A 24,500-nucleotide genomic window follows, 5' to 3' on the forward strand; every position below is an offset into this window, starting at 1 on the left:
GGTATTCCTCAGTGCCCTCAGCAGCTCCAGATAGTGTGCAGGTTGAAGCTCTGAACGACACGCTGGCAGAAGTCCGCTGGGAACCTGTCCACTTGTCTGCTGTCCGGGGTAGACTCCAGGGCTATAAGGTACCAATGCCAGGATTTACTAGGTCAATTATGAAACGACTGGATGTAAAGAGGTCCGGATGTACAGGATTTAGTATAAATAGACTTCTTATATTGTATATGGCGGCTATGGCAGCTGTATTACTGGAGGGAGAGGAGTCTACACAAGGAGGATTCCCAGCCGGAGGAGGCGCAAGTTCTTGTGTTTGGAGAGAATAAGACTGATGGGAGGCTGCCTGGCCTTCATCCTTACAGCCTCTACAGCCTGGACATGCGGGTCTTCAACGGCAAGGGTGAAGGTCCCCCCAGCGCCAGGCAGCAGTTTGAGACCCCTGAAGGAGGTAAAGGCGGTATGACACGTTTCAAAGTCTGATCATCACTTGATGCTTATTCTCTGATTTTTAATTTTTTTTTGCAAAGTTCCTGGGCAACCAGCTTCCTTTCGAGTCACAGAACCGAGTCTGGACTCTCTGACACTGGTGTGGACTCCTCCAGAAGAAGAGAATGGACGCCTGACCCTCTATACACTGAGATACCAACCTGGTAATTTTTTTTCCCTTTAAATACTGCTCCTGGAGTACCTCCTACCAGAAGGTTTTCACTCTGACTTTGGTGTTTCTTAAGGATGGAATAATTAGTCGGTTGTAGGTTGTAACCCTAACCCTTACTTTCTGGTAGGTGGTACACCAAGGGCAATGGTCTTAACAAGAACGATATGGAGAACGTTATGTTAAGGCCTCCTTCTGTTTTTTTAGTCAATACCACTAGTGAACTGGGCCCCATGGAGGAGATCATTCTCTCACCCAATGAGACTGTGTTAACCGTTTCGAACCTAAAGTACAGCACTCGCTACAAGTTCTACTTGAGTGCTAGCACCGTCAAAGGCTCGGGTCCAACCGTCACAGAAGAAGGTGTTACAATAATGGATGAAGGTGAGTTTGTATTAGCGGGTCTGAAATACATCTTTCAAACTTTCCAAAGAATGATGGAGGGGTGAATTATTGGTCGCTGAATTTGCCTGAAAATCTGTCATTTGTTTGAACTAAATGTACATACGTTCTGTACACTGTGTACTCGCTAATTCTCTTTGAGTTTGTGATGCTAATTGGTTCATTTAAATATTAGATGTGCTTTCTAAATGCACATTTATAAGGGCATTTATTGACAGAAACCTGACATTAATGTTTTACAATGAGCACGTAATACATTGAAGCCTTGAACCTTGAACTCATTAGAATCACAGTAGAGGGTTTGGATAACCAGCATTTTAATAATAATGCTATAATATGCATTGCCTATACCATTTTAAATGCAATACAATGTGACACTTTTTTGTCTGAGCTAAATTTTTATCCACTTGTAGTCATTTGTGAACATCCAGCTGAGAAAACTCTCTTGGATTTTCTCAGGGATTTACTTTTTTGACAAGGGCATGACAAGGGCATGGGAAGGCATGGGAACGTACTGTATATAAAAGAGTAAAGTAAGGCTAAGACAAGGATATGGCACCACCTGGTGGGCCAGGGGAGCTAAAATGGGAAAGGATTTGGTGTTATGGAACACCGGTATCATCACCATCGGTGGTGGCCTGGCGTCTAATGGAGTGGACTATTAATTGGAAAGTTGCTGGTTCAAATTACGAACCACCAAGGTGCCCCTGAATTGCCACTGAGCAAAGTTCCATCCCCACACAGTGCTCCCTGAGTGCCTTTTATGAGGATGGTCTCAGAGGATGGTTAAATGCAGAGGACACATTTCACTGTGTGCACTGTGCGCTGTGGTGGGGTGTGTCACTTGTGACAACTAATCAATTTCAAGAGTTAATCAATCTTCCCGCTTTGGTCCAGATGGAATTGGTTTCTTTATTTATGGTGTAGGTACAGTTTTTTGGTACTAGTTGTGTAGGGTTGTTTTTGTTCGTTTCTGAAGAGTCATTGTATGAAGAACGTGTTTGGTGGTAGAAATGGGTCCAATGGAAGGGTCAGATTCTGAAAAACCCATTTTAACCACAGTCGCAATGATTACGATGCTAACCTGCTAACACAAGGACTGCAAAATGATTCTATTATGCTACTTATTTCCCAGCTCTGTGTTCTTGTTCTTGTGGGTCAGTTTCACTAAGACTGGAAGGGCTAGCACTGTACTTCTGAATATGAGGGGGGGGCTGAATGTTGAAGCCATCCATGGACTTACAGCCCTTCTGCCTCTGTCTGTTCTCTTTTCTTCTCCTGTTCTCCTCTCTTCTAATGCCCCTTTGAAGCATTATTGCGGCAACCCACAATAGCAGTGGGCAAAGGTAACACGTGAGCTGATGTGTCTGTCCATAGAGTAGCAAGCCTGTCATAGGAAGCCTGCTCAACCTGCATGTGCTATCCCTCACAGTAAAAAAAAAAAAAGTCTAGATCTACTCCATACCTGAATAGAGATAGAGCTGTGTCCACTAGAGAATGCCTTTTTCAAAACCGCAGTATCACGCGTGTGATTTGTGATGCCTGCTGGAAGATGTCTCTTCTTTTTTTTTCCCTGGATAGATACTGCTGAGTTATCTGATGGAATGTATTATGAATGTCTAGAACATTCAGTTAAGAGAATGCATGATTGTGCACGACACTTTTAATGCTTAATTTCTCATATGGCGTATGCATCTGTCTGTCTGTCTGTCTATATATGTGCATGCCAAGATGGGCACTATTAACCATCTTCAAACTGGCGCTAAGCGCAGTTGCTTGCCGCCAGTTTGAAAACAGTGCCCTCTCTCTTTTCTCAGTCTACACGCCCTATTCACCTTTTTTGTCCAATTGTCCGGTATATTTGTATGTTTGACTTTTCTCCGTGTTCTTCCAGGCCACACAGAGACCCCCTACACCACCTCACTTCTCACTCCGTCTCCACACCCCCCGCTTTACAAGGGTACTACTCCCCCTTCCCTCTTTCCCCCCCGCACTCCGTCTGTGCACCCTTGTCATCTGCATCTGAACTCTTTGTTCTGATTTAAGTTGCCGTGTCTTTATATATATGTATATATGTTTAAAGTTCTAGTTCTTGTCTTCTTCTCATTGACAGGATCAGTTATTTGAAGAAATTGTATTAAGTGATTGATTTGTCCGGGACAGTGTTAATTAATCAGCACAAAAACAGTGTAAACGAACTGTAGTTAACAGCTGATTGATTTGTAGTTGATGTCTCTGGCAAAATACAATGATTTGATGCAAACATCATATCATTTATTTTTTTATTAATGATGTAATTATTATGTAAAGACCCATTAGTAGGTCCATGTTGTTACTGGATTTATAAATTGTAATTATAGATCCATTTGGAGGTATCTACCACCCACCACTATCATTTAAAAGACTGATATCTTTGACCTTTGAACCCTCAGCTTCACGTTCTCTTGTTCTCTCTCCATTGTGAGCAGTGCGCTCCAACCTTCTGGCCTTTGGCAGTGTAAACTCATCCGTGGGAGAAAATGGAGCTGTGATAAGTTGGGAATACTGGGGAGTGAATAAAAATGTTTATGTGGAGTATAATGCGGAAAACAGTAAGAACCTTCTCAGTACTTTCAGTTGTTTGAAATGTGCATGTGGTGCTTTCATAAAAAAACAAAATCACATTTTATGACAGTGTTTTATCTCTTGGATTTATTGCATGATTTGTCCATCGGTTGTTTTATTATGAAGCTACAGTGTGTTGGTGCCTTAACTCTCACAGAATCAGACACCCATTCCATATGAGTGTTCCACCAAGACGCTGGATATGCCCATGGTGCTGATATCTGGAATGTTAAGGAGTTAATTCCCTGTAGTTGTGAAGTTTTTTTTTTTTATTTTAACTATAGATTCTAACTCTGGGTCTAAACATTCTCTCTAGGCAAAGAGGCTTGGATTAAAAAGTTAGTAAACGGAACACAAACGTATCTGATTAAGGGTCTAAAGCCTGGAACGTCATATCGAGTGCGCGTGGTTGCTAAAGATCACTTGGACCAAACCATTCACAGCACGGACGAGCTGGTTATTACGGTGCCAGGTGAGGCAGCATGCGGTCACAGGGTCTGGCTCAGTGTGTGAAGTGTCACAGCACAAACTCCCCCACCCTTCCGGACCACGGCGTGCATTATGGTGTCACCTCCAGCTTTGGTTCTTCATTCCTTTTTTTCGTGACTTTTTTTTTGTTTTGTTTTAGGTTTTTCGTTTGTAGGTTTCAGTCCTTGTCGTCTTTGTTGGTTCCATGAATTAATGTATGAGTAATGAGCACCATGAGTAATATGTGGCTCATGGTGTTCATCAAGCCATACATCAGTTTTATTTAGAGTGGAGTGTGTCTGCAGATCACTTTTACATTGTAAACTGTTTCACGGCCTTAAGTATATTATTATGTTATGGGTTATTATATGGATTACGTAATGTTTTTTTTTTTATCTCTCTCTCTCTCTATCTCTGGGTGTGCGTGTGCAGCAATGCCAAGCCGACAGTTAGACATTGCAACGCAGGGCTGGTTCATTGGACTGATGTGTGCCATTGCTCTCCTTATCCTCGTCCTTTTAATAGTCTGCTTCATCAAAAGGAACAAAGGAGGAAAATACCCAGGTTGGTCACAGCTCCTCTGTTCTCTCTTCATGTGTTCTTTTATTATTTCTTCTGGCTTCAGACTCACACGCAGAAATTAAATCTGTTCATCAGTGAAAGAAAAAGAAGATGCCCACCAGGACCCAGAAATTCAGCCTATGAAAGAGGATGATGGGACATTTGGGGAGTACAGGTGAGAGAATATGTGGAGACGGAAGCATCTGACACATCAGCACCTCCTGACAGTGCACTGACTGTCCTTTTCTTAATCAAACCGTTGCTTGTATTTTATTTGGAAGCAAATAATCAGTCAGATTATTTTGGTAGTTAATGTCTGTTTTGTCATACTGCCCATTTATAAAGTTCTTTATATAGATGACAGCTTAGAAGTGTTTTTGACAGATTTCAGACATATAGACATTATAGAATGAGGTCCCACGTGATGGAGCGTTTGCTCTTTTAAACTAAATATTTATTTATATTTTAATATAATGCAACTGACAGCAGGTTTGTTTGGTTTATCCACCCTACAATATTAGGTGTGACAGATTGCAAGTTTAGCCAGTGTTTGTTGGTGTCAAGAACCTGTGTCATCCAAACGTTTACAGCCATGAAACATATTTCATCTGAGAAGCTTTGTGGCCCAGGACTCTCATGTTTATTCTCACGTTCAAACGGTTCCTTCCGTGTCTTTTTCTGTACTGGGGGGAGTTTAGGTCCATGGAAAGGTAAGAGCTGAATGGCCGACCCCAGCATGCAAAACACACTTGCCAGAGGTTTGCGCCATGTGCCTGTCTTTTAGAGACGGGACAGGGCTCTGTGACAGGCAGCCTTGTGCTATATAGAGCTCAGTCTCCACTGCACTGTCCATCCAACTCGAATCAATCAGACTAAATGCATCTGCTCTGCTTTTCCTGGCATCTTGTTCTGTTTTTGCATTTCCTTTTTAAGCACAATGCTTGGCTTTGCATTTTTCAACACCTCCTCTTCGCTAATTATTTTCTCAACTGAGCAAATTCTGAAAGCTGTGTGTGCGAAACCCAGTGCACAGTGGGTTTTGACTGGTTCGGCTTATTATTTGAAAGGTTAATGACATACGAGTCTGTAGGCTTAATGTAGAAGAATGAATTCTAATCGTTCCAACGTTGCACGCTGCTGCAGCAGAAATCATTTTGACTGACAGAGCACGTAGTTTTAACCCTTCTTGTTCTCAAACTGAAATTCAGCATAAACAATCACAGATGCGTAAGTACAAGTTTCTTCATCAGTTTTTTTTACTTTCTGGCCCTCAGTGACACTGAAGACCACAAACCTCTGAAGGGCAGTCGGACCCCATCAAACGGCACTGTGAAGAAGGACGACAGTGACGACAGCCTTGTTGACTATGGCGAGGGCGGAGACGGCCAATTCAATGAGGACGGCTCCTTCATCGGCCAGTACAGTGGGAAGAAGGAGAAGGACACGGCGGAGGGCAACGAGAGTTCTGAAGCGCCCTCACCCGTCAACGCCATGAACTCTTTCGTATAACCACCGGAGACCCGGCCCCCCCCATCACTCTCACGCTCAAATTCTCACACACACACACACACACACACAACACTGATATTCTGCAGGCTGTCCCATCACACTGTGAACACCTCCCCTCATAAACGACGTTGCACACCAACACGGAACACCCATAACCACGAGCGAGTGAGCGATAGCAGATAGCAATACAGATATGCAGGAGGAATGTACCAAGTGACCAGGAGGGGTATTCTTGGGGGAGGGTTATCTTTTGAAAGCATAATATAGGTCGATAGATAGATAGAGGTAAATGCTTATGAAAATATATACACAAAATATGTAATATTTTTTCATAATTTCTTGTGAGCTATGATAGCTGGCTTCCAAGGTTCTGCATGGAGTTTGATATTCCTACATGGCACAGAAGATTGAGGTCCGTATTTTCCGGGTGCTGAACAAGTCTTGTATGTTTCAAAATTTCTGAACTTACTCAGCATTGCCTATGTTTACATGGACAGCAATGTTCTTAACCTGAATAAGATGACATTCCGAATAAGACACTTAACCTATCGTGTTGAGTGTTTGAGTCTTTTGAGTCTCGTGTTGAGTCTTATCTGCATGTTGCAGACATGTAAATACCTGATTGAAAGGTTGCAGCATTTTACAACCTGCATTTCCAACAGAACAGGAGAACATTCCGTTGGAATTGGGACATTCTCCATCATGGAATATAGCTTCCTAATTGAAGTGGGAAATGAGAGTGTAATACTGTAAAAGCAACTCATGCAAACTCTACATTGAAATATTGATCAAATAATGTAGAATAAGTAAGAAATTAGCTGAAAATGCTGCACTTTGCATTGTCGTTCTTCTTCATTACGCTGTTCATTTTATATAATAAACCTTAAAAGGGGCACATTGTAAATATCACAGTGAAGAAGGCACCACAGAATCACCTCAATAAGGAAAACTTCCAATGCAAAGTGTGGCCTACAATTCTCGCATCTTTCCCACTTAATTAAGAATAAAGTAAAGTAAGCTGCTTCCCAACACACCAGGCACCTGTCATGGCCGCCCACTGCTCACTAAGGTGATGGGTTAAGACCAGAGGACACATTTCGTTGTGTCACCATGCGGTGTGCTGCAGTGTTTCACAATGACAATCACTTCACTTTCAGTACATTGCTGTCCTTTGTAGCATAGTCATTATGAGTGTCCAAGGTACCAAGCCAAATTTTCATATTATTGGTGCTTTAATTCAAGTAAAGAATGTGACATAATTGAACACACCCCATGCCCAGTCTTACGTACAACTAGGAAAATACAGCCCTGAGTCTTACCACTAGAAGATGGTGTAGAAACCATGGTTTATGGTTGACTGTCAACGCTGTGAATCCGCCTCTGTTAATGCTCTCTTGTGCATTATGTAAAAGAAAAAGTTACATCGGTGTTAACCCCAGACAGTGTCATTGTGGACATTATGATTATTATGTATGATTATTATGAGAGGGATAGAAGTAAACTAATATTTTCTTTTCAACCGGCACCACAATACATAAAATGTAGCTTTTCTTATAAATACATTTTCTCTTTTATTGATTAATTCTTTTTATTACTTTTTTCTTTGTAAATGTTAATTTATTAGTGTCAGACATGTCATAGCGTTGGCTTTTTGCCATGGCTTCGCCCTGTTCATAGGTGTGTGCAGAATTGACCATGGTGTTTGTTCGTCATCAAAGCACCGCCCCCTTTTCAACAATGTATACTTCTCTGACACACCCACCCACATTCACACGCAGTGAGAAATACGCTGTTTGCTCCCCAAACCTACGTTGCCTAGCCTGCTGTACCGAGCGGACGGGCGGGGAGACGTGTGATTTAGTAGCAGTCAGTCGGCGTACAGGGGCTTCCTTTTGGGGGCTCCCCAGCATGGTTTCAGTGCCTTGGTGGAGAACAGTGTTCTACACACATTCATGGAGGGGAAAGCACCTACAACCATTCACTTGGAGAAAAAGTCCAGCAAGTCACAGAGGTTCCCGAACAAGCGATGGAGCGCAGATGGAGTTTGGCACATTCATGTTCCCGCCTCACCATCGAGCAGCTGAAACTACTGCCAATCAAACCTACATCGGAATGGTCAACTGCCGCTGGGACTGGGGACTTCGGTGGCACTTTAGGGTTGGGGCAGGGGTATTAAAATGTGGAATGTGGAAAACCAAAAGCAGTTACCTATAGATAGAATTCTCAGTGTGTGCTGTATGCATAGGTGTCTACAGCAATTCCACACATTTTGTTTTTAAAATTATTATTTTTCAATGTTAATGCATGAAACTGAGTATTGCAAGTTTCTGAGTGTAGTTCAATCAAGACAAACACAGTGCTTCTAGGTATACAAGTCAACACGGAAATGAACGGCGTGTGTGTGTAAAAGTCTTGATGGCTTGATGGTGTGTGTGTGTGTGTGTGTGTGTGTGTGTGTTTTATGCGTGAATGTATTCTATTGTCTGTATCGGGGCTGTCTGGTTTTGGACCAAGCCTCGGGTTTTCATGAATGGCTTGTCATAACTTGCATCAAGTTTTTTTTTTCCCCCTTTTTTCACTTCGTCTGGAGGTTTTTTTTAAGTGTGGATATTTCATGGCTTTGTATATATAATCCGACTGACATCGGGCCACGCGAAACACAAGGGGAGATACCTGCATCTGTACCACGGTGTATGAAGTAGCTCAAGTGGTAAACGGCTCAATGGGTGCTTTGCGTTTTTTTTTTTTTTTTCCAGTTTCACTTCATACTTTGCTGTGATTATTCTTTTTTAACTTGCCAGGCAACTATCAAACTTTCAATGGGGTCAGTGAAACTAGTTAACAATGAGGTTCTCTGTGGGGTTCTCTGTACTCCGTCTGTCTGATGATTCATGCACCTTTTCTGTAAAAAAAAAATATAAAGATATGAAATGAAATACACACAGACTCACAGAGACTTTCAGAAAGAATACACACAGCGATGTGTGTTTTCCCTGGAAAACTTTTTTTTTTTTTTGTGTGTGTGTGTGTGTGTGTGTTTGGTGATATATGATAGGATATAATATATGATATGATATAACATTCTAGTATATGTCCAAACATGAAATAAGCATGAGAGGCTGTCAAATGGTTTACTCTACAATACTATTGCAAAATATTTTGTATTTTAAATGAATAAAAAAAATAAATGTTGGTTTCAGGTTTCCACAACTTTATTTTAGTCTTTTGACCTTCACTAAAAGAGAAGAATGCTAATGCAATATATGCTAATGCTAGCTATAGCAATTTAATATTGGTTCATATTGGTTGACATCTGATGTCTATATTAAACATAAAACACAAAATCCTCTTTTTTCAACTTTAAATGAAGAATTTTACATAAACTTTTTTTATCATCGTTTTGTCACTATCGACTGAAATTTGCGGAGCTGCAGCACCATACTTAGCATAGAGGTTCCTGCAGCTTCAGGAGAGATCATCCGATACGTGCACAGCCAGGAACTGCACATCAACGGATCAGCTGGTGACAGGGTCGACTGTGTGAAGTCCCTAGCGTGCACATATCAGATGGATGGAACCTGAGCACCACCACCATCATGAAGAAGGCCCATGATTCTTCTGGGAATGGTGGCCGAGCGGGTAAGGAAGCGTCCTACCATGCTCCCATTATTTTAGCACAGAACCATAGAGAGCATCCTCTGCTGCTACATCATTTTCTGGCACAGGAATGGCACTTCTGCTGATAAGATGTCTCTACAGCTGATGGTGAGGACAGCGGAGAGGATGGGTCAGCCACCCATCTGCCACCTCTACGACAAACACGTTATCCGACGTGGGAACGGTGCTTTCCACACAGCACATGCAAAGTTCACCCTCCTTCCATCTGACATCAAAACCGCAACAGCCCACCCCAAGCAGTCAGAGTCCTCAACTCACTGCCACCAAAAGAACATAAACACTCTTACAAACATATTTGCTGTACTTGCACACTTTCATTTACAGCACACCTGATCATATCCTGAAACCTGGTATTCAAATACCTCCTAATTTTACAAGCGCACTTCTATTGTCTCCTGCGCTGTCTTTGTTTATTGTACATAGCTATAGTATAAGTACCTTTTTACAACTTTTTTTTATCTTACATTTACATTTAAGGCATTTGGCAGATGCCCTTATCCAGAGCGACTTACAACGTGCCGCCGATGAAGAGATCAATTCTGGTTCACTAGGACCCCAACTATGAATACAACCTTTTTATTCACTCTGTTGTAGATTCTGTACACAAGTTTTACAGAAAAGAAAAGTTATAAGTTAATATAAATATTCTTCAAAGAGGAAGGTCTTGAGCTGCCATTTGAAGATACTCAGTGACTGAGCTGTTCTGACCTCGAGGGGAAGTTCATTCCACCACTGAGGGGCCAAGGCGGAGTCTTGAGTCTAGATATATATCTTACGTACATTTTGTACGTTTTTTTTTTATTTGTAACTTTTTTAATTAGTAGTTTTATATCTCTTGTGAATGTATTTTAATGTTTTTATAAATGCACCATGGGGGGGCTTGGGGTGAGACAGCATTTCGATACGCTCTATACTGTGTATATGGTAGTATTGACAATAAAGGTCTTGAAACTTAATCCTAACCCTAAATTACATTGTCAGTGATTAAAAATGACAGCTGTCATTTTGCCAAATTGGACTGAGCCCTTACCCATAATCCCCCACACTATTCTCACAAACCTCACAATGTTTCAGTCGTAAGAGATTTAACTGAAGATTTGTTGCCATTCCTTATTGTTTTTGGGCCTGTGTGTGGATGGGGGCAGGGGGTCTGGCTTTTGAACAATTCTACACCAGTTTCATCCCCCTCTGCCCTCTCACTGCAATGAGAGGATTTAATCTTGCACATGGATTTGGTGAATTAATTTGTGTGTGTGTGTGTGTGAGATAGAGAGAGAGGAAGAGGGGTAGACTAATACAATATATATACTTACATATATACTTACATATATACTTACATATATATATATATATATATATACACACACACACACACACACACACACACACACACACACACACACACATATATATATATATATATATATATATATATAGAGAGAGAGAGAGAGAGAGGGAGGGGGAAGACAGATAGACTGTTTTTGAAATGTTTTTAAAATGATATTTAAAAAAGTGTTTTTTAAAGAACACAATTCAGAATATTGACAGAAGAGATCTGATTTTAGCATCTGTCCGACCGCTGTGGGCGTGTCCGCCGCCCGGCGCTTCTCCTCCAATCAGCTTCCTCCTCCTCCGCCGCCCCAGCCAATCAGCAGGCGCAGCAGCGCCGGCTGCAGCCGGGCTTGGTTGTGGAACTATGCGGTTCTGACCCAGGTGTGTCGGGAGGAAGTGGCGGCCGACCGGAGGATGATGATTATTTAACTAAATAAACATACACGTACAAATTATTTTCAGGTAAGGACGAAATGAGCAACAATAATTCTTTTTAATTTCGGATTATTCTTCGGATTACTTTTCTTCGGGTCTGGACGAGTTTTTTTTTGGTGTAAGATGACGCGGCGGCCGCAGGCGAAGCCGAGACGCCCCGCAGTACCGCAATGCAGAGTTGGCGGATAACCGGCTCGGTTCTTCCAACGTCGCGGTGCCGTGTCACCGCGCAAGGTGACACGGGGACGATGCGGGACGGGCGTCTTAAAAACCACGCTATTAATCGTGCAGAAAAACGTCACGCCTTTACCTGTCCATACTTTTTAACGTGATCAAGCTTAATTTTCGGCCACTGCTTCTCAGACAGAATGTCAGTGTTTTTCATGGATATCCAGCACACACACACACACACACACACACACACACACACTCAGCTTAAAACAGTGACCTCAATCTGCTGCCTGTGGCCGGAGGCGGACAGCATCCCACCAGCCTGGAACCAGATTACTGAGGGCTGCTGATGATGGCGGTGCTGATGATGCTCAGGACGTTTCTGAGTCGGCCCACAGTGCAGAGTGGGGTGCTTGTGTGGGGTGACTTGGTGAATGCAATCGATCTGCATGCTTTTACGCAGGCCTGCTGACGACAGGTTTAGGGCGGGGCTCTTTTTTTTTTCTCGCTCTGCTGCAGATTTTTGCAGCCCCGGCCCGTGCAGGAGTCATGCTGCTCGGTCACGACGGTCTGAACGTGCTGTGGCTGCTCCGGCGTGTGTGAAAGGACGATGGAGGGATGCGGCAGTGCTGTGTGTGTGTGTGTGTGTGTGTGTGTGACTGGGCTGGCTGCGCACAAAGTGCTGAGTAAGAGCTTTAAATGATTTATTCTGAGACCACCGGGCTGAGGAGCATCGTGGCCTCCTGCTGCAGAGAAGGAAAATGGATATCCAGCCACAGTGTGTGTGTGATGCAAGGTCATCTTGGGAGATATATATAAATATATTTGGAGTTACTCACATTATACTGCAGGATACTGCAGGAGGCGATGACAAAAGAATTAGATGTCATGTAAGGCTGCTCAAGTAGCTTTTTCTTAAAGGATTCTAAAGTATTTGCGCTTTCTAAGACTATTTGCTTCAACTACACTACAATCTGTCATTCCCATTTGCTTATGAATGGATTAAAATTATGGTTTTATGGATAAATAGTCGTGTAAATTAAAAACTGTGTGACTGATGTGGCATATCAGTCTTCTAAGTATATGCAAAATGTAGATCATATTATAGGTAGAGTTTTGGTACTTGGTTCTAATGAATGAAATTCATCTGTCTGTCTATCTAACTAAATCACAGTACTCAAGAACAACTGAGAGAAAATAATTTGTTCATTTTTATCCTTATAATTCGTTTACATTTAAACTAAATTTAATTTGGAATTGGGGATTTATTGGATATTGCATTCTGAGTCATATTTGTTTAATGTCAGCATTAAATATTGGCCACCCCGTGACATGACACAAAGTGCAAAACTCTGTTACGCTTGTCCCTCACACAGGACACATCTGAAATGCGTGTCTCGTCCCACCTCTGGGTGGCGTAGAGCTGCTGGGCCGCACCTTGAACATAGTTGCCATGGTGACTCCAGTTGTGCCGCTATGTGTGCTCTCATCTCTGCTTCTGTCAGCAGGTAAGGGACGTTTTTTACTACAACTGAAAACAACAGCACTAGTTAAAGGAGCAATAAAAGTGATCAAAAGTGCAATATCTAGTGCATCTATAGCAAATATGGATTGGACTACATCATTATTAATCTAAGTTTGTCATATTTTCTATTCAAACGCATTTCATGTTTTTTATGGAAAACATGGAAGGTTAAGCTGTACACTTTGACATATACTGTACCTGCAGTAACAGGAAGATCTTAATTATTTACCATGGCTACACTGCCTTACCGCTTCTATGTTCCTTCTAACAGACGGGCTCAGGATGCCCTGGGAACCACGCATCTTTGGAGGTGAGTTGCGACTGAGCGCACCGATCGCCACGGTCCACGAGAAGCGAAGGTGAAAAATGATTTCCTGGTTTCAGACGAGGCCACGGGTTACGGCCCCGTGTTTGAGGAGGAACCTCAGGACCTTGTCTACGCCGAGGACTCGCCAGACAACAAAATTTCCATGAACTGCCGAGTGCGCGCCAACCCACCTGCCACCATCAAGTAATAAAGAGCACTCTTCCATCAAGGGAGAAGGATAGAACGATGGAATTATGAATATGTTATTAACCCTTTGACATCTGCATTGCTGTCATGGTAACACGCGGGTTTTTCCTGTCCAGATGGTGGTTGAACAACTGGGAGATTAAACTGCTGGAGCAGCCTGATGAGTACTACAGTCTGGTGGGAGGCAACCTGGTCATCACTAACCCTGACAAGAGCAAGCATTCTGGGAAATACGTGTGCGTCGCCAAAAACGTGTACGGCACCATTATCAGCAAAGAGGCCACCATTAAGTTTGGATGTGAGCGACGGCACTGAATTGCACACGCACACGTCAGCGCGTCACTTTTAAAGGGCTTAATGGTGCGTGTCCTCTTTTCTCCCTCCTGATTGCAGATCTGGACATGTTCCCGACAGATGATCGAGAGCCTGTTACTGTCAAAGAGGGTCAAGGCGCAATCCTGCTCTGTGATGCCCCTGCTCACTATCCTGGTGGGGATTTCATAAACGCTGACCATGTGTTACGATGCATTTCATTTCCATTTACGAGTTACAGGGACCTGGAAAAAATTAATTGTCTGGGAACTAACAGTTGTTAGTAGGGACGTGCAGAAATGATTTGTATTTGTATTGGGAAAAAAATTGGGGCAGTGATGGCCTAGCAAGGTTGAGGGTTCAAATCCCAAAGGTGCCACTGAGATGCCACTGAGCGAAGCACTGTCCCCACACACTGCTCCCCTGGCGCCTGTCATGGCTGCCCACTGCTCACCAACATGTTAACATGTTAAATGTTTAGCTAGGCTTTTATTTATCATACCTAACTGCAAACATGTATAACCATCACTGACATAACGAAACTTACATAACTGTGCAGTTAAATACTTACCACCTAGTTTGGGCAGTTTTGTGTGGATTTTTACAGTTTCTTGGACAGTTTGGGCCTGAAACAATAACAATGTCTGGCAACACTGGTGCAATGCCGCTTCACCACATTGATAAAGTTCCTTTTACCACAAATAAGTTGCATTTTTGGAAACATGCATAAACAGCACTCTATTTTGCTGATTAACACGTGGGATGAATGATCAGTGAACATATCAAACTGGTGGAGCTTTTCCTGCTAAACATATTACATTACAAATAGAAAAGTAGGAAATGGGACAGTAGGAAATATTACCTGTTTTCTCCCCAAATTCAGATAATTACAAAAATATTAGTGTGAAGTAAATGTGCTTTATAGTTTGATCTTGCAACTTCTGGCTGCCTGAACAGTTTGTTACCCACCAAGCCACGTACTACCCCCATATTCACTGACATTCACTGAATCCACTGAGGAATCACCGACTATTTTCCAGAGTATGTGACGTATCGCTGGATATACAACGACTTCCCTAACTTCATTGAGACGGACAGGCGGCGCTTTGTGTCCCAGACCACGGGGAATCTCTACATAGCCAAGGTGGAGCTTGAAGACGTGGGCAACTACTCCTGCTTCGTCTCCAGCCCTTCCATCGGCAAGAGCGTCTTCAGCAGGCCCATTCCTTTTGTACCACAACCAGACAGTGAGTCAGTCTGCTTCATAATGGGCCGATTATCTGCCATGACAACATTTTTTGGTCATTTTAAGACAAAAGTAAGATAAATTGTGTTGTAAATAATTTTATTAATTAAAACCAAGAATGCATTAATTAAAATGTTCAAATATATCTTGCACATACACCTTTGTGATTTGGTAATTTACCATATTCATTTTTTAAGTTCATGACTTACTGGTCTCCTTCTTCCTCAGAGCCAGTCAAGAAGTATGCAGCTGAGATAGTGGTCAAGTTTCCTAAAACCTATGCACTGCTTGCCCGGAATATTACTCTGGAATGCTTTGCACTGGGAAAGTGAGTCAACTCAAAAGATGCCCTGGTTTTGGTAGAACATTAATAGAAATTGCTAATCTGTTAACAGAAATAAATGGAAAAAACAAGATTGTCAGGTATCCGTTGATTGCTAGGTATCCATATAGTATGGAGGAGGAACCACCCACCGCACCCTTTTTGTTGGTCCAATTATTTATGACACCCACAAAATGAACCTTCAAGATATTTGTAGAAGCAAAGTGTAAATTGAGGGGAACCTATAGAATTGATTGACAGCTATCATGTATTCTATTTCATCCATCTGGTGGATTTTAACCCCATTCAGTTCAATATGTCATTTAAGCAAAGTGTAGTGTAAAGGAAGGCCCGGTTTCCCCCCTTCTCCTCCGTTTCATACTCCGTTTTCTTTGTTTGTAAATCCACATTTTAAATGGGCGTGTCACAAACAGGTTCTCATGTACATATAATTATAGTGCAGATTGCAAATTTCTCTAAATTGTAATATAGTCGTTGAACAAAAAAAAAAAATCTGTCCTAAACACATGTCTTCTGCATTTAGCCCAATTCCACATGTCCGTTGGAGGAAGTTGGAGGCTGACCTGCCTCCAAGCTATGAGGTCAGCATGAATGGGGCAGTGTTGCACCTTATTAATGTGCAGTATGAGGATGAGGGCAGCTACGAGTGTGAAGCTCTCAATGTCAAAGGCAAACACTATCACAGGCAGTGGCTCTATGTCGAAGGTAATTTGCATACGGCCTCCGCATGTTCCACTATTAGCTTGTAGGGAAACATTGCCTTTCAATTTTGTCATTTCCTGTTTTAAGGTCCTCCAGAGTGGGCATCCCAGATAAATAATACAGAAAAGGACATAGGCAGCGAGCACACCATGTCCTGTGTCGCCATGGGAAAACCGTGGCCATGGATACGATGGCTGAAGGATGGATATTCAGTAAGGAGATCATTGTGATTATTGTGAACTTGCATAGCTGACCCCTATTATCAATTATGCTCATGATGCTTTTCTACAAATCAGTTAATTTTGTTGAAAGTGTCATAAATACGTTTGGGAACCTTAAATACTTGAGCATATAGTACAACAGAATGTCTAGACATAACATAAAAAATTTTATTCATTAGTTGTTCTTCCTTACAGCATGGGAAAGGAGAGCTGAAGTTCTCCAGTCTAACATTTGAAGACTCCGGCATGTACCAGTGTGTGGCGGAAAACAACTGGGGAACCATTTACGGCAATGCAGAGCTACGTGTGGTCGGTAGGTCAAGTCGAAAAATGCCCTTTGACCTTACACTAGTGAACAAGTACCACACTTATGGGCAGTTTGAAAATAGTGCCCTAAGACTATGTTAATTGCATAATAATATCATGAACTGAGTGTGTGGTTCTGCCCTGCCCTCAGCCTGCGCTCCAACATTTGAGTTCAACCCGGTGAGGAAGCAGCTGCGGGGTGCCCTATATCGTCGCGTGGTGATGGAGTGTAAACCCAGGGCTGCGCCCAAACCCAAGTTCACCTGGAACAAAGGGAATGAGCCTCTCGCCAACTCCTCACGGTCAGTTGCCCTCATCAAACCTCACGGTGGCCTCAGTAGTCACACCTAGGGCAAGACACTTAACGCTAAGTTGCTCCAGGGGAGGACTGTCCCTGTAACTACTGATTGTAAGTCACTCTAGATAAGGGCGTCTGATAAATGCCGTAAATGTAAATGTAAATAAAATATGCAGATAAGCTGCAAGTAAAATTGCTCCCTACTTTCTTAACGTCAGTGAACACAAGAGATTGTAAGAGCATAACATAAGAGATATACAAGGAAGAGGTATACAAGAAACAGAGATTTGAAATTTAAGACCGCATTTGTCCTGTCTTCTTTGTAGATGTTCCATCTGGTCAGATGGGAGCCTGGAAATTTTCAACGCCACTTTGGACGATGAGGGCGTCTACACCTGCTTTGCTGAAAATGACAGAGGAAAAGCCAACAGCACTGGAACACTTACTATTATTGGTGTGTTGCACAATCCCTTCTTCACACTGACTTTGCACTGCTTTGCTGACTATAATTCTTCTTTCTTTATCATTCTTGATGTCAATGTGCTGCATATTTGTGTGTGTGTGTGAGCCAGAGGCCACCCAGATAATTGTAGGTCCGTCTAATGAGGAGATTGTGCAGGGGGAGTCTCTACGTCTGCCCTGCACTGCCTCATATGACCCCAGCCTGGACATCACCTTCGTTTGGGCATTGGACTCCATGCTCATTGACTTCTCCTTGGAGAGGAAACACTATGAGCTGCTGTTGGTAAGGCAGTGAAAGAGTCAACAACCGATCAGTGAAAATGACCTGCCAAAAACAAATGGAGACATATTAATGAATATAGTTAATATGGTGAATATGCTTTAACAATTTGTTTAAGAGGCATAATATGCTGGATACATCAATATCCTCAAAATCTTAGGTGGAAGCTGCCACTTGGGAACATGTTTTGAATAGAATAGAAAAGGATAGACATTTTGTGTAAAATGTAGGGTAGTTTTTTTTTAGTAATTTGTGGCGTACATACATTATTTGTATAATATATTTGTTTAATATAGCTATGTGTGTGTGTGTGTGTGCATTAAATCAGGACCGTGAAAACAGTGGAGACCTACTGCTTAAGAATGCGTTGACCAAGCACTCGGGACGCTACTCATGCACAGCACAGACCATCGTGGACACTGTCACTGATTATGCTGATGTGGTTGTCAAAGGTCAGTACTGGGGCTCCCAAAATTCTACAGCTTATGAGATGTGAAGCATAATGTTTTATGGGCGATGTATTTATTTATTTGTTTGGGTGGGACTCAAATTAATAGTAAAACTGCATTTGAACTGGTCAGTTTTTTTTTTTCTCTGCTGGGACCCACTTATGAGCTCGAGTGTTATGGAGTGTTATTTTTTGCTAGTGAAGTTAACTTACTGTGGACACACTACTCCACTGTCCTGCTCAGGTCCACCAGGTACTCCAGGGGGAGTTAGAGTTACAGAGATTCGAGATACATCTGTCAAGCTGGTGTGGAAACGAGGAAATGAGCACAGATTCCCGATCACCGAGCAGAAGATACAGACCAGGGATTTCTATGCCCTGGACCCTGAAGATTGGAAAGATGCAAGGACATGTAAGTCCACCAGAGGGGGCTAATGTCACGTCAACTCTGTCTTCAGGATTTGCAGACATGTACAGATAAAATTCCTTATTTGGAGATGAAGGGCTAACTAACTAATCCAGCCCTTTTTGTTGGTGTGTAATTATTTCTGAAACCCAGAAGATGAGCTTTGATGGTGTTTTTTTAACTGCTGAGTATTTAACTGCTGCAGCTTTTTAACACACTTAGCTACTTAACATGGCACAAATTGGGGCAGTGGTGGCCCTGTAATCAGAAGGTTGCTGGTTCAAATCCCGAGCTGCCAATGTACCACTGAGTAAATCACCGTCCCCACACACTGCTCCCCGGGCGCCTGTCACAGCTGCCCACTGCTCACCAAGGGTGACGGTTAAAAGCATAGGAGACGATTCGTTGTGCCATCGCGTGCTGTGCTGCAGTGTATCACAATGACAATCACTTCACATCACTTTTTACTGAAATAGTCCCTGAAATATCAAATCTGGCAACATTGAGTGCACGGTCATGTCTTCTAATGTTTTTTCCTTTTCCTCTGCTTGTCAGCATGCTTTTTGGGTACCAAACCAAACATGCAGATGGATTATCAACACTTTTAATCAAGAATGTGATGTCATATATGTGAAAGTAATTTAGTAATGTAAGATGTTTCATGCTTGGAACTTCTGTTGCTCAGCTCCTGCAGTCCTGGATGGCTCTATCGAGACAGCAGAAGTGGTGGATCTGTACCCTTTCATGGAGTATCAGTTCCGGGTTTTTTCCATCAATGAGATGGGTCAAGGAGAGTCCAGTTGGCCGTCCGTTAAGATCAAAACTTGGGATGCTGGTATAAACCCACATCGTTTAATCACAATGGTTATGAAATATTGATGCTATATTTGTTCAAAACATTGCCTTTCATGTTATTTCTGTAGTTCCTGTTGTAGCACCCACAGATGTTGGAGGTTTTGTGGGCATCAATGGAGAACTGACCATTACATGGACGGTAGGCACTACCAGTTTTTTCTGAAGTCAGAAGAGATGTTTTAAATGAAAGGTCTTATCTAGTTATAGTCATAGTCATAACTGGCTTACAAATGAAAATAATTGCACACTTGCGCTTTAATGTACAAAAGAAAAACTAACTTCTGTTGGCAAATCTTTTATAGCCCTTGCAGCCCCAGTTTTTCTATGGCAAGAAATCCGGCTACGTGGTGGCATATAAACCCCACGAGAACTACGACTGGGGATGGGGTACAGTCGCAGACCCAGAAGCCAGGCGATATGTCCACAAAGATCTCTCCATCGTGCCAGCAACAGAGATTCAGGTGAAAGTCAAAGCCTTCAACAGCAAAGGAGAGGGACCTTACAGTCTGACCACAGTCATCTATTCACCAGAAGGCGGTATGAAATGCTCTCATTTTATCCTCAAACTACATTGATATTTCAGTTTTGAGACATCTACCCATTTATGGTTCTTTCCTTTCTGACTATTTGTGTGTCAGAACCTTTGACTGGTAGTGTAGGTTAATATTATGCCTAATGTTAAACTCTTAGTGTTGCAACAGCCATAAATAACAATTATCACAATAAAACTGTCCGGTCTCTTATTACAGGGCAGCCCATAATTCTCAACAAAATAAAAGCATTTTTAATAAATGTATTTTAATGAAAATCAATTGAGTCTGCAGTTTATATTGCTATTAAAGGAGACTGTATGTATTTGCAAATGGTATAGTATATGTGTCATTTTGTCCCCCCAGCGCCAACTGAACAGCCATTAGATGTGTACGCCCGTCCAGTCACCGCCACCGAGGCCCTGGTGTGGTGGCTGCCAGTTTTTGAGCTTCCTCCGCAGTGGGTTGATGGATACCAGGTATGTTCATTGCTATCATTTTGACAGCACAGCCTTTTTTTACACACACACACACACACACACACACACACACACACACACTGAATTCAATAATAACTGAATTAAATAAATGAATCCAGAAAATAATCATGGACAATGATAATATAATATAATACAGACCAATATGTAAAAGCTACGTATAGACATAGCAACATAGCATTTGGTGACATGATTCAAATCTTGCAATGGTTCCAGTCCTTGAAAGCCAGAGGAGGTGAGATACATTACTTAATTTCTAGACACAATCCCCCTGGAGCAACCTACTGCTCATAATAACCAGAAGATGCAGAGAGATCTAACGAGAAATTATCGTAATTGTACCATTTGACAGGTACATTAATATAAAACTGCACATATCTACTGGCGAATAATATTATTCTATTACTGAATTATGTTCACATGGATCTCCCCTCTGAGACCATTGGGGGCCCTGGGGGAGATCATTTCTACAACATGATTCAGATCATCTGAATCATCTAGTTCTGAATTGCTTAAAGCTGACCTGGACCATTACTGTAAATCAGGTTAGGTATTGGAGGAAGTATGATGACAATGAAGCCGCTGCTCAGAGGATGCTTGTGGGCCGCAATGTGAACCACACACGTCTGGAGAACATGAAGCCCGACTCCCATTATCTCATCGAAGTGCGTGCCTTCAATGGAGTTGGACTGGGCCCACCAAGTGAGCATTGCGAGATGTTCACAAGGCGACCACGTAAGAGCTTGCTTGGACTTATATTAATCTGAATATATGTTCCTGTTATTAAATGACATGCTTTGTGCTTTAAGCTGCTGCAGAAGGCATTTTAAGTACAAAAGAATTTTGTGAATTTTTGCAGCACCTGCCCGTCGTCTCAGATTGTTCAAATATGTCAGCTGGAATCGCAAATGGCTCTATATCTCCTGGGACCACATTTATAGCTATTGGAATGAATCCTACATTGAAGGCTACAAAGTAAGTACAATATTTTATTAATGATGAAGAGGGAAGATATAATCCAATTTTTATTTGATAAGTTTAAATAAAAAATGAGAAATATATATAATATATAATATGACAGAGGATATTATAACATTTATCTTACATTTGATGTGTTTAGTAATGTATTCAGTACCTTCTACATTCATTAGATGGGATTGTGCAAATTGTCAATGAAGTTTTTGGTTTATTAGAATTTTTTGGGACATTCAGTGGTACCACTAGAGGGACCCCAAGTACCACCAGAGTACCCAATGTTTCCCACCTAATCAAATATTATTGATGATTAAATTTACATTTTGGCATTTATCAGTCGCCCTTATCCAGAGCAACTTACAATCAGTATTTGGAACAGTAACGCATCCTGAGACAATTCATGTGTGGGGCTACTTCTCATCCACTCACAATTTTGCCCTAGAACACAGCCATGAATAAAGAATGGTACCAAAACATCCTCAGACAGCAACTTCTCCCAACCATCCAAGAACAGTTTGGTGAAGAATAATACCTTTTCCAGCATGATGCCATAAGGCTCAGTGGCTCAGTGAACAAACCATTGAAATTTTGGGTCAACAGCCAGGAAACTCCCCAGACCATAATAAAACTTGTGGTCAATCCTCAAGAGGCGGTTGGACAAACAAACCCCCACAAAAACTTGTAATTATATTTCTATACACCACAGAGACACCGAAGCAGCAAACTTGGTGAAAACCAGGATCTGTGTCGTTCTCGAACCTTTTGCCCAGGACTGTAGGCCTGAATGATACTTATTTGTGCCTGTCCGCTGTAGATCTTGTACAGGAAGGAGGGAAATCGCTACGGGAAACTGTACACTACAGGCCGGCATTACATCGAATTCCCCATGCCAGAGACGGGCGATTACATCATTGAGGTGCGAGCCCGCTGCGAGGGCGGGGATGGACCAATCGCAAGAATGTCTGTACAAGGTACGAGGAATATCCATGTGAAGAAGGCGGATGTACAAAAGATCTCATAATAACAACTCGTGTCTGCTCTCTGTATTGTTCACCAACACAGGAAGCGCTGTCCGTGGGGCGCAGCCTTTAGGTGTGGCCTGTCTTCTCATGATAGTGTTCTTCAAAATGGGCCTGGGATTGTAGTGTTGCCTGGAAACCTCACCTCTGCCTCACATGCTCAGCAGAAACGGACTTTACGAAGACCTCCACATGGATGAGCGGAACTACTGACTATACCCAGACCTCACACCAGGAGTTCAACTTTTATAACCATATCGATCCTCAAATGGGAAATCATAGAAATAATATGAAAGCATCATAGAAATAATATGATCCGATCCACATAAAATGCCTCAAAATTGTAAACGATAGAAAAAGCACTTAAATTTGGTCACACTGGAACATAAAAACATGTAGAATCTGGGCAGCAGTAAAAATACGGCATCTGAATATCACCAAATTCCATACAGTCGCTCACAAAAGTGAATACAGCCATCACATTTTTGTAAATATCTTATTATATCTTTCCTTGGGGCAACACTTTGATACAAATGTAAAGTAGTCAGTGTACAGCGAGTAAATTTGCTGTCCCCACAGACATGGATGTCTAAACCGAGATATAATAAAAAGATGAGGGGTGTACTCTACTTTGTGAGATGCTGAAAAAAATGTGATTTTGTTTCAGCTTGGATCCGCGACATTGGAGACATTTTAACTTCTGCTAACTGGACGCATTTTATATTTGAGTTTGTAAAACTTTGAGTTCTTAGAACTTAATATAATATAATGATTCTTAGTATAAGAGTATTGGAACTCTATTTTTTCAACACACAACCTTTTGTAAACCTTTTTTTTTATTATTTCAAAATCTTGAGCTCCTTAAATGGTAACATTTATTTATTTAGTTTATTTATTTATTTAGTTTATTTATCAATCAATCAATCAGGTTTCATCTATTAAGCAAGCAATATTTCCCCCGCACTGAAATCAAGTCACTCTGGGCAAGGGAAGTACAGTAATGTACAAAAGAAAAAGCCATTAAAAGATATGTTCTGTTTTAGGGTCAGACAGTGTTACGTGTCGTGTTAGTACTATATCATAAATCATCTTAAAAAAAAAAAAAAAACAGGAAATAAAATGTACAAAACCTTCACTTGAACAGTGAACAAATAATGTCCTGGTGATTTGAGAGAAAAAAAATGGGAATTTTCATCACTTTCAGTGCTCAAGCTTTAAATAAATAAGATGAATAACAGTAGTTTAAGTGATTTTTTAAAAATCATTGTGGCATAGATGACAGCACACAGTGCACACAGTCAAATGTTCCTCCTGTGTTTTACCCATTCCATTAAGAAGCCGTGGGCAGCCATGAACAGACTTCCGGTCATGAGTCCACATCTGTGATCGCTGGACTAACGCTGGACTAACAAAGTTTGTTCAAGATTTATTCCATTCGATTGTTACCGTAAACAGGGACATTTCCCCTCATGATTCTGCTGAAACTTTCATGTGTCTTAATTTGTGCCAAGACAAATTAGTAATATATCTTATGTTCAGGTCTGCATCACATCAGTGTTCAGCACAGTCCTTTAATGTCGGCTGAACAAATCACTGTGGTCCACATGCGCTCAGTTCTGTGTTCAAGGCTTAAGGGGGCTCCTGGTGACAAAGAAATCATGTAGAAAAGGAGGACCTTCTCCTCAATATTGCTCACAGTTCTTTCACCAATAAAAGTACTTTCAGCCACTCCAAACATGATTGTCT

At 41.8% G+C, this 24,500-nt stretch overlaps 2 protein-coding genes across 11 annotated transcripts in view; both read left to right on the forward strand.

Annotated features, from left to right (window-relative positions):
• nrcama (neuronal cell adhesion molecule a) overlaps positions 1-9,403 on the forward strand; it is a 47,931-nt gene extending 38,528 nt beyond the window's left edge. For 5 of the 10 annotated variants that reach the window (XM_028954082.1, XM_028954085.1, XM_028954084.1 and 2 more), the window contains 11 exons: positions 13-128; positions 244-448; positions 528-650; positions 863-1,039; positions 2,368-2,403; positions 2,952-3,017; positions 3,526-3,648; positions 3,978-4,133; positions 4,562-4,693; positions 4,787-4,865; positions 5,965-9,403. In XM_028954082.1, the coding sequence (XP_028809915.1) occupies positions 13-128; positions 244-448; positions 528-650; positions 863-1,039; positions 2,368-2,403; positions 2,952-3,017; positions 3,526-3,648; positions 3,978-4,133; positions 4,562-4,693; positions 4,787-4,865; positions 5,965-6,199 (1,448 nt within the window). In that variant the 3' untranslated portion in view covers positions 6,200-9,403. The remainder of the gene's footprint in view (positions 1-12; positions 129-243; positions 449-527; positions 651-862; positions 1,040-2,367; positions 2,404-2,951; positions 3,018-3,525; positions 3,649-3,977; positions 4,134-4,561; positions 4,694-4,786; positions 4,866-5,964) is intronic. The other 5 variants (XM_028954089.1, XM_028954090.1, XM_028954091.1 and 2 more) reach the window with 3 other exon arrangements.
• A 2,148-nt stretch (positions 9,404-11,551) lies between these two features.
• cntn1b (contactin 1b) lies at positions 11,552-23,994 on the forward strand. Its single transcript, XM_028954354.1, has 24 exons — positions 11,552-11,671; positions 13,192-13,323; positions 13,612-13,650; positions 13,725-13,851; positions 13,971-14,152; positions 14,248-14,343; positions 15,207-15,413; positions 15,641-15,740; positions 16,279-16,460; positions 16,545-16,669; positions 16,874-16,991; positions 17,136-17,286; positions 17,609-17,736; positions 17,855-18,027; positions 18,353-18,476; positions 18,717-18,884; positions 19,564-19,713; positions 19,802-19,872; positions 20,036-20,270; positions 20,630-20,742; positions 21,306-21,495; positions 21,620-21,735; positions 22,550-22,706; positions 22,798-23,994. The coding sequence occupies exons 2-24, from the start codon at positions 13,269-13,271 to the stop codon at positions 22,878-22,880; spliced, it is 3,090 nt and encodes a 1,029-aa protein (XP_028810187.1). The 5' UTR covers positions 11,552-11,671; positions 13,192-13,268; the 3' UTR covers positions 22,881-23,994.
• Positions 23,995-24,500: the final 506 nt, after the last annotated feature.

Source organism: Denticeps clupeoides, chromosome 15 (assembly GCF_900700375.1).
Source record: "Denticeps clupeoides chromosome 15, fDenClu1.1, whole genome shotgun sequence".
Classification (NCBI taxonomy): domain Eukaryota; kingdom Metazoa; phylum Chordata; class Actinopteri; order Clupeiformes; family Denticipitidae; genus Denticeps; species Denticeps clupeoides.